Genomic DNA, 11,283 nt, shown 5'->3' on the forward strand with positions numbered 1-11,283 from the left:
TCATATGCATACATCCAAAGATGTATGTATATTTATGCATGTACGTATACATGACAACAAACCTCTCTCTCTCACTCACACTCTGTCTCTTACAAACACACACATACATAAATGTATACAAACATATTTACATAGACTCACGTGTGTATGCGCGCGTGCGTGGGGGGTTCCATAATTGCCATTTATTTCAATTACTCTTGTGAGGATATTTACGTAAATCATTTTTTTCATTTAATCCCAATTTTAATTTTCGTAAAAGTTTCCAAGTACCAATGAGGCTTTTTGGCACATCTTCAATTTTTCCCATTCATGAGAGGCGCCCAGCCATCATTCATCTGAGAGTCCATCTACAGAATGTCCTCTCAAATTTCTATACAGCATATTTTGCCTTTTTTTCTTCAAGTATATAAGCAACAATTTCATTCCCGAGCATCGCCGGGTGCCTCTGCTAGTACTACATATACACCGCTCTCTCACTCTGTCTCACACACATACACACGCATACATACATCCAAAAATGATGGATGCATATGACAACACACCCCTTGACTCACTCACACTCTGTCTCTTACAAACACACACACATAAATATATACAAACATATTTACAAAGACACACGTGTGTGTGCGCGGTGTGTGTGAGAGAGAGAGACAAACAGACAGAGCCAGTGAAGGGGTGTGTCGACAATTATACGTACATACATAAATAGTCATACATTTCTTGTACGTATGTGTGAGAGAGAGAGTGAGTGTCACTGAAACATCTCTCTGTCTGTCTCTCTCACACACACGTGCAGATATACACACAGAAAAGATGTATGCATATGTATTTATGTATGTACGTAGACATCACAACACACCCCTTCACTCACACACATACAGAAACACACATGTGCCAAAAAAAATAAATAATAGAAAATTTATTTACGGAAATTAACGAAGTGTGCGAGTTCAGAACGAAATCAAACCTGGAGTGTGTGAATGAGAGAGAGAGAAAGAATATATGAAATGAACATTGAACGCCCCAAAATCGTATAAATAAAAGCACGTTAAAAACTATCTTGTACGGAATATTGAAATTTATGAACTTCGTAAATATGTGTTTCAGTAATTGATCGTAGTAGAGGGTGAGAGACGTCGCCGTTTTTTCACGTCCGTACCGGAAGTTGACATTGAGAAACCTTTTTAAAGAAGTGAATCTTAAATATAAAGCAATATTATTTATTTTTAATTAGAGATAAAAAAAAATCAAATGAAGAGCCTAAGATTTATCCGAGGTCAAATTATTTATATATCACAAGTATGGAAGTAAATAGTGAAGCCGTTTTCACGTGAAAAGCGATTACACACACACCTCTGTTTTATATATAGTATAGATCTAGATAAGTGTTATATATATACAAAGTGTTATATATATATATATATGATGTCAGTAGATCATATATCTGAAAAAGAAGCACTCTGTGATTGGCCATATAATTAACTTCCAGTAATTATTTATACATATATGTATATACATGTACATACATGTGCACATTCAGTCAATGTTTCTTCTAAATTTATTTATACTTAGACGGATGTGCACTAAGTTTTAACACACAACTATGTCCACTTATTCATAGGCACTGATGCATATATCCTTAATACCTACACCAACTAATATTTTCTTATACACACTTCATATACCATTTCTCTCTTTCACTCTCTATTACTTTCTTATATTCATATTCACATACGTATAACTATACATACTCTCTTTTGTACTCTGACTCTTTCTGTCTCCCCCTTTCTATCTCTTACATGCAAAGAAATTTTTCATAAAATACACATCCTCTTTCATGCATTCATTTGCCTTCATGTGGCAATACATTCATATTCTCTCAGGTATATATGTAAAACATTTCACAAAATAAATTTACGTTGGTACAGGAGTGGCTGTGTGGTAAGTAGCTTGCTTACCAACCACATGGTTCTAGGTTAAGTCGCACTGCGTGACACCTTGGACAAGTGTCTTCTACTATAGCCTTGTGAGGGGATTTGGTAGATGGAAACTGAAAGAAGCCCATCGTGTATGTGTGTGTGTGTGTGTGTTTGTTATTTGTGTCTGTGTTTGTCCCTCCAGCATCACTTGACAACCGATGTTGGTGTGTTTACTTCCCTATCACTTAGCGGTTTGTCAAAAAGAGATCGATAGAATAAGTACTAGGCTTACAAAGAATATGTCCTGGAGTCAATTTGTTCGACTAAATGCGGTGCTCCAGCATGGTCACAGACAAATGACTGAAACAAGTAAAAGAATAAAAGAATAGAATGTTTATGGGAAAATCTGATCCTTGTTGTCTGGCAAGGAAGACAGCTACAAACATATTTAAGTCTTACTCTACCTCATCAACATAGCATAATCTAATCACATGCACTTTGATCAGCTCACAGTTGTTTCACTTATAAAAAATGAGTAGCCAAGGTTTTTGGACAGTTATAATTTAAGTAGTGGCCGTTGCCAGTACTGCCTGACTGGCCTTTGTAGGATTTTCGAGCGAGATCGTTGCCAGTGCCCCTGGACTGGCTCTTGTGTGGGTGGCACATAAAATACACCATTTTGAGCGTGGCTGTTGTCAGTACCGCCTGACTGGCCTTCGTGCCGGTGGCACGTAAAAGCATCCACTACATTGTCTGAGTGGTTGGCGTTAGGAAGGGCATCCAGCTGTAGAAACTCTGCCAAATCAGATTGGAGCCTGGTGTTGCCATCCGGTTTCACCAGTCCTCAGTCAAATCGTCCAACCCATGCTAGCATGAAAAGCGGACGTTAAACGATGATGATGATGAATATAATTAGCTGATGAGGTCTAATATAATTGACACAAGTCCCTCGCTGTTTTTTTTGCCAGCAAATGTTGGATTATTCTTACAGCGTATAAATTAATTTTATGAGATTATCTCCCTTTTCCTCTCAGTCATTATCAATTATTGTTTTACTCATTTCACTTATTAGACTGTGGCCATGCTGGGGCACCACCTTGAATTTTTAGTTGAATGAATCGACCCCAGTACTTGTATTTTTTTAAAAGTCTGATATGTATTTTATTAATCTCTTTTGCTGAACTGTTAAGTTACAGGGATATGAATACACTAGCACTGGATTGTCAAGTGGTGATAGAGGGACAAACACAGACACAAAGACACACACACAGATCATCATCGTCGTTTTAACGTCCGTTTTCAATGCTGGCATGGGTTGGATGGTTTGACTGAGGACTGGCAAGCCAGGAGGCTGCATCAGGCACCAGTCTGATCTGGCAAGGCTTCTACAGCTGGATGCCCTTCCTAACACCAACCATGAATGTCCTAATTCATCTAAATTCATACCATTGATCTATTTTAGTTATTTCCCTTAGTTCATTTTTTTTTTTTTTTCTAATTATGCAAATTATAACCTGTCAGAAAGCTTTTTCTGTTTCTTTCTGTAGAAAATTACTGTTGACTGATCAAAGCAATATAAGCATCAAAGCCATGTTCTGCTAAGTAAATATGATCCTATAGCTCTAATCAATATTTACACTTAGTGCTTTACTTGCTTCCAACATCTTTGAATGATTGCCTTTGTTGAAGTTACAGGCATAACATAACTGTGTGCTGTATTTCGGTGCTGGAATTTTTTTTTATTACTAACCAGATAATTCAATGCAGTTTAATCATCATTGTTGTTGTCATCATCATCCTTTCTACTGGAAGCATAAGGCCTCAAATTTGGGGGAAGGGATAAAGTTGATTACATTGATCCCCAGTGGGTAACGGGTACTAATTTTATCGACCCCCGAAAGGATGAAAGGCAAAGTTGATCTTGGTGGAATTTGAACTCAGAATGTGAAGACGGATGAAATACCGCAAAGCATTTTGCCCGATGTGCTAACAATTCTGCCAGTTCACCAAGTCAGTTGTGATTGGGCATACCTGTTGTATTAAAGTTACTGACTGACTTTGTTGAACTAGATTACATATTTTCCCTATCACCGTAAAATTAAGAGTAAGATTTATACCAGTAATCTATCCTGATACCTTTAGGTGTTTGTTTTTTTACATTTTATTTTTATTCAGTTATTTATTTTTAATAGAAGAAACCAGTTACTTTCTTGTGAAGATTTGCTTTTGTTTGCTGGCTTTCTTTTTTCCCTTCTGTAAGAATATGCAGCTTGGTTGGTTCTCTAAAACTAAACAAAACTTGGGCATTTTTTTAAGGCATTTAAAAAAAAAATTGTTTAGTCAGAGGAGAATGGGCAGCATATCCTTGAATCTTTTCAAGGCCTCTGAGATTGGTGAAAGAAAGTGGAGGAGTTATTCCCAAACTAGAGGCCTGGCTTGAATTCTTGCAGTGTAACAGAATTCAAACATACCGGAGGCCTTTAATAGAATGGTCGTTTTAAACTGAAAGATGAATTAAGTCCATAACTAAAGAAAATAATGGTCCCTCTGACAGGCTACAAAACATTTTCTGTTGAACAAAATTTTACTCACAAGAGTTTGGTTGACCTAAGGTTGTGATAGAACTCATTTGCCTGTGATCCATGCTGTTGGATTAAACCTAAAAGTATGTGATTGTAAAGTGAACTTCTTAACTACCCAGCCATTCCTGAGTCCATGAATAGATTCATGGATTCTGCATCATCATTTAACCAACTTGATCAGGGTTTATTTGGAACTTGACAACAACTGATTTTTAGATGCAGATTTAGCTATAGATTACTTGTATTTGTCTCCACTTATCCATGATTATTCAACACTTTGTCCACCAATCTTCAACCGTTTACTTCCTCACTATTTATACTTCTTGTTTTATTCGCATTTATTTATTTCATCCAAACTGTTACTTGAGCTTATTTCATGTACTAGATTGAGTCAAAAGTTTCTTCCTTCGGATTTTCACTGGTGATTCTTGACAACTTGTATTTCTGTGTTATATAATTAATTTCATACAACTTGTTCACTGATTGATTTCTTTATTTTCACATATATAATCATCAATTTTTTCTTCTTTTGTTATATTTTGGGAGGGTCATTTTTCTTTTTTTTCCTTACCAAATAAACACATGTGCTATATATTTGTTCTACACTCATTTATTATTGTTCTTATTTTATCTTATGTCCACTGTCTGGAAATCATTTGTCACATAACAGACCTCTTCAGTGACTTTTCCATCCCATGTGTATCCTCCTGTTCTGTTAAGTCCATTTTACTCCATGAGTAGTGGAAAAATTACAATTAGAACCATTTTACTCTACTTGTAGAAAAAAAGAGTACTAGGATAGCGGCAAAAGAAATTATTGACTGTCAATGAATGTGTGGCACCAAACTGCTTCAGACATTTCACTGAAGGTGACACTAGCCTTGAAGACAAACTAAGGTTAGGAAGACCTTCTGTTGTGGAAGATGAGACCTTGCTTGAAATGGTTAAACAACAGCAAAGCACAAGCTAAAAGCACCATCAATCAACACCTACATAATCTTGGTCTTGTGAACAGAAGCTATTGAGAAGCTCCTCATGAACTGACCAATGACCAAGCTCAATGGCTTATGAACATTAGCAAACAGTTGTTGGCAAATCCTTAAGATGTTCATTTCTGGCTTCAAATTGTAACTATGGATGAAAAATGGACCTGTTTTAGTAATCCTAATAAGAGAAATCAGTAACTTCATTCCATTCAGGCTTCAGAACCTGTTGTCAAACAAGGGCAGTTTGAAGAGGAGGTCATGTGTGTTTGGTAGAATTTCAAGGAGGCGTTACACTTTGAGCTTGTCCCAGGTGGTCATACCATGAATGCTGTCTTTTATGCTCAATGACTGCAATGAGTATATGATGCTTTGATAGCCAGCTACCTGGCATTGGTCAGTTGAAGATACACACTCCTGCAGGATGATAATGCACTAGCACATGCTGTCAATGTGACCAGAATCAAACTTGAGGGGCTGGAAGTACTGCCTCACCCTGTCGATAGTCCAGATCTTGCACCATCAAATTACCTCCTTTTCTGAATCAGGGCTCACTTCCTGCATAGATGGAAGTTCAACAATGTGGATGAGGTTGAAAATGGGTGCGGAAAGTTTTTTGCCTCTAAACCAACCAAAGGGTATAAGGGTGGAATTGAGATTCTGACACAATGATGGCAACAGACAATAGAATATGATGGGATATATTTTGATGAATAAATGCTTTTCATATGTAATTTGTTTGAACTACTAATTAAAATTTAAAATATAAAAAAAACAACTTATGACTCAACTTGGTATTTACATAGTTTCAGTTACCCCCACTATAACAGAAAACTATTACACGTAATTAGCTGGTTATTGCTGTTTAAATTCAGGTCAGCTTTCACTTAACAAATCTACTATTAAAAGTATTTCATCTTTTTCATCAGATGAATTTTATCTGATCATTCAATGTGTCCTTTTTTTTTTAATTCTAAAGAGTGGTGTGTGATTTGAGAGAGATTGACTACTACTTTCAGCAGGTTAAATAACCATATAGAAGTCCATTCACTGGCTGAGGTAGTTGTCAAAGAACTAGAGACACTTGCTTTATTTGATTTTTTTTATGAAAGACAAACATGTAGTATTGGTTCAATATGGTTTTCAGTGTTTATTTCAAGTGCCAAAGAAAAACAGAATGTTTTTACATACACAGCCAATATTTAGGTTTGTCAAATAGCTAATGAGAAGACAGCAGTCTGCACATAGTCAGGTGAAAAGATGACTCTATATTAAGCAATCTTTTAGCTCTTGCTTGTTTCAGTCATTGGATTGTGACCATGCTGAGGCACTGCCTTGATAGGTCTAGTCAAACAAATTAACTCCAGTTCTTTATTTTTTAAGTCTGGTACTTATTCTACCATTCCCTTTTGCCAAACAGCCAAGTTGTAAGGACGTAAACAAATTAATACCAGCAATGATATGGAGATGGATAGATATATACACACATTTACACATACATACAAACATACATAAGTGTTTGCCCAAGATACTGCCCAATGGGATTGAACCTGAAACCATATGATTGCAAAGCTAGCTTCTTAACCACACAACCATGCCTGTGCCTTATACAAAAGAAAAAAAAAATAAACACCAAAAATACATACCTTGACATGTAGCGGGATGTAATGTGGCAGTCGGGACCTGATGAGTTTACTCTGCTGTCTAATCTTCTCATGTACATTTGCTTTTAGCCTTCAATTCAGCCATATCTGAGAAGCTCTATGATCAAACTTCCTTCCTTCTTCCTGCTGGTCTTGGTCTGGCTCTCTGTCAATTACGAGTGTTCCAGTTGACTTCACCAGAAGAACAGCCTACCCAAGAAGTTAGCGTGCAAGTGGCTGAGCACTCCACAGATACACTTACCTTTAACGTTGTTCTCAGGGAAATTCAGCCTGACACAGGATGTGACAAGGCTGGACCCTTCAAATACGGGTACAACCCATTTTTGCCAGCTGAATGGACTGTAGTAATGAGAAATAAAGTGTCTTGTTTAAGGACACAATATGCTGCCTGGAATCAAACTGATGACCTTATGTTTGAAAGTCAAATACCCCACCCATTAAACCCACATGCCTTTTTAGAGGCCTTTAAAAATTTAAAGGCTTGTCCCTGATAGAACCTATTAAAAAAACAAAGCAGCATAAAAGAACAAAAGCTGATCAAATACCATAATAGCTTAAGAAAATTAAATTAAAGGTGGTGGTGTTGGTAGTAGTGGTGGTGGTGCTGCTGCTGCTGTTGATGATGATGACAATGATATTTTTTTACTTCTTTTGCAGAAAGAAACAAAATCTCCAGATATATTCAATTCTGAAGAAATTTACAATTTTGCCATTATTCTATACCAGAATGGTTTTAGTCAGCCAGGCACAATGTGTTGTATGCAGGTGAGTTTGAAATCCTCCTCCTCATCCTTTCTCTCCTACCCTTCCCCTTCTTCTATATCTCCTCCTCCTGATCCTGCTCTTCCTCTTCACCATCATCATTAATTAAAGTTACCCCATGGATGCAAGACACGATTATATCAATATATGTTGGCTTGAAAGATTTCATAAAAACAACCCAGGACTTCTAATTATTGCAAACAACAATGTACTTTCAAGAATGAACAAGAATTTATAAGAATCAGACCCATCATCAAAGAACATTAACCCCAATAGTTTCGGTGTCTAAAAAGAGGATGCCAGCCTCAAAATTACCCAAAGAGATCCTGTAATTACACAAGGTTACCGCTAAACTGGAGTGCACCTAAGTTATTATTACGCTCAGTTTCTTGAAATTCTCAGCAAAAAGCCAAAAAGAGGAAAATCTATGTCAGACCTAATTTTCTGCAAGTAGATTTACTTCTCTTCTGTAAGAGATAAGCCTAATTGATTTCTATGTGACAAAGAAAGGAATTAGCTCTTGGTAAACGGGAATCAAATTTATGGATCTAGTGTCCCTATGTCTTTCTTTGCATGATGCACACCACCATCGACCTGCCCTACCACTCTATTATAATACTCTCAAAGAAGGAGCATGGCTTAGTGGTTAGGGCATTCTGCTCACGATCGTAAGGTCGTGAGTTCGATTCCCGGCGACGTGTTGTGTCCTTGAGCAAGACACTTTATTTCATGTTGCTCCAGTCCACTCAGCTGGCAAAAATGAGTAGTACCTGTATTTCAAAGGGCCGGCCTTGTCACACTGAGTCTCCCCGAGAACTATGTTAGGGGTACACGTGTCTGTGGATTGTTCAGTCACTTGCACGTTAATTTCACGAGCAGGTTGTTCCGTTGATCGTATCAGCTGGGATCCTTGTCGTCATAACCGACGGAGTGCTCCTTTAATACTCTCATCACTCACCATTAACATGAGAGTTACTGTCATCGATGACACATCATTGTCATCATCATCATTATCAGTATCTTCATCTAACTACCCTCAACATTACACATCATTGCTTAGTGCTTCCTCTACATAATTTGCTTACGGTGAGCCACTGCATAGCGCTAATCAGTCACGCAGCCTAGTGTCTGTAACTGAAGAGGAGATAACTATTCTGAAATGCATGAATCTCAGTCTAGATAGGTAGCACTGCTTACTGATATAGGTGTATTAACATTTGTCTACAGCGAGAAAGTTTCTCCATGACAAAACAGTGAATGGCTTATTTACGAGTCCAAACATGCTAGAAGCATATTTCAAATTGTAATTACATTACATTTATACACATCACTGCTTAGTGCTCCCACTCTGTAATTATTATCATCATCCTCAACACCATCCAGTGACATTTGAGCAAAATATTTCTTTCCTTTTTCAGATTGATTTTGCTGTTTCTGTTATTCATGTCATAATAAAATGCAGAACAAAGTGGAAAATTCCATTCCGATGCATCAAAGAATTCTACAATGAGGCGGTATGTCCAAATCAACTAAATCCTTTAATTTGTTAAGGTTTATTCACCCGAATTTGTCTTGGTTGTCTCTCAATTTGATAACTTCAATATTTATAAGCATCTCATTTGTAACCTTATGCTTTCAAGATATTTTTGTTTCTTAATATGGGAGCTTAATGTGTCATTTCAAATATGTAAAAGAAACATTAGGATTAAATGAGGTTTTTGCCAAGGAACTAGCTACAGAATATAATAGAGTGTGAGGGGAACTGGTTTGGAACATAGAAGGAGCTTTTAGAGATAGAAATGATACAGACATGCCAGTTGCAAGGATAGGTTTCATTGCTTTAATGCCAAACACAAAGACTGTGCTGTCAAAGATAAGGGAAACATTCTGAAAGCAACAAAGCAAAAGCCATACATTGTGCCTTTGGTGGCAGAGATACAATTGGGCTAGAAAGACACCATACATATTCTACAGGACTGGGATAGATATGTGGGTTATGAATCCAAAACCTGTGTAGTGTTTCTGACACTACTTTAAGCTCCTTGGAGACAAGATGAAAACGGTGAGATTTTTCTACAACGCCTGCTTCAACAATTTAATTTTGAGTTTCCCTTGCAAATGCAGAATGTTGTGAGAGATAGGATCTGAGTTACAAGGAATGCTGGGTGATGGCTGACCATGCAACCAGCAAGTCTCTTAGGCTAAATTGTCTACTCTGTAAATTATGATTATTTCTGGCAGGAAAAATTGTGATGATCTTTGGACACTACCTATCACAACCAGCAGCAGATAGAGAGCATTGCTAATCATGTAAATAATTGTAATCATGAAATGGCATTGCTAAAAAATAAAAATCTTAGATTTTTGCTTCCATAATTCTGTTAAATTAAAAATTTCAGGGCTATTATTTGCCTTGTGCCTATAATAGAATATTATTATTTTTATTATTATTTCGTTTTGGGATTTGGTTTGCAAGATTCTTTATGTGAGTTGGTGTGTTGAAGCATATTTTGTTGTGTCAGGGGAGAGTCATTCTCTTTTAGTGACTTATTATTTAACAAACTCACCGATAAAGTTTCCACTCATTTACTATTGAAAAGGTTGCAAGATGCAATGAAAATTTTAGGAAAAATAAATAAGTAGACAAGTGGAAACTTTACTGGTGTGTTAAATAATAAGGCACTAAAAGAGAATGACTCTCCCCAGACACAACAAAATTATTATTATTATTATTATTATTATTAGTAACTTTTCGTCACTGGGAAAAGGATATATATACTTGCATTGAGAACCATTTCCCATCGCCAACCGGTGATTGTCACATGCTGATGACGGGTAAATACCCAGAAACTTGGGTCCGTGTGTATCACATCAGGCTGGAGATGGGAACGATGACTTCCCTTTGCAAATACTGATAGGGCACAGATAGTGTGTCAATAGCCAGCTGGAAGAGATGTCTTCCTGGGGCTACAAGCTACAGTAGCATCAACCCTTAAGGGTTAGTTACATTTAGGTGGCAAATATACTTCATGGTGTCATGCAGCTACTGTTTATACCTTGCTCAGAGATTTATTATTGATTATTATTATTATTATTATTATTATTATTATTATTATTATTATTATGAAAGCAGCAAACTGGCAGAATTGTTAGTATGCCAGAGGGCAAAATGCTTAGCAGCATTTTGTCTGTCTTTGTGTTCTGTGTTAAAATTCCTCTGAAGTCAAGTTTACCATTCATTCTTTTAGAGTCAATGAAATAAATACGAGTTACACACTGGGATCAATGAAATCTACTTGCCCCTCCCCATCCCCCAAGTTTCAGGTCTTATGCCTATAGTAGAAAGGATTATTATCATTAAGGGAGCCAGCTA

General features: G+C 36.9%; 1 protein-coding gene across 1 annotated transcript in view; it reads left to right on the plus strand.

Annotated features, from left to right (window-relative positions):
• The first annotated feature begins 5,634 nt into the window (after positions 1-5,634).
• The window catches only part of LOC106883319 (uncharacterized), a 29,989-nt gene continuing 24,340 nt past the window's right edge, over positions 5,635-11,283 (plus strand). The window contains exons 1-4 of the mRNA XM_052974858.1: positions 5,635-5,659; positions 7,218-7,348; positions 7,806-7,913; positions 9,329-9,424. Coding sequence (XP_052830818.1) covers positions 5,635-5,659; positions 7,218-7,348; positions 7,806-7,913; positions 9,329-9,424 — 360 coding nt within the window. The remainder of the gene's footprint in view (positions 5,660-7,217; positions 7,349-7,805; positions 7,914-9,328; positions 9,425-11,283) is intronic.

This window comes from Octopus bimaculoides, chromosome 1, assembly GCF_001194135.2.
Source record: "Octopus bimaculoides isolate UCB-OBI-ISO-001 chromosome 1, ASM119413v2, whole genome shotgun sequence".
NCBI classification, from domain to species: domain Eukaryota; kingdom Metazoa; phylum Mollusca; class Cephalopoda; order Octopoda; family Octopodidae; genus Octopus; species Octopus bimaculoides.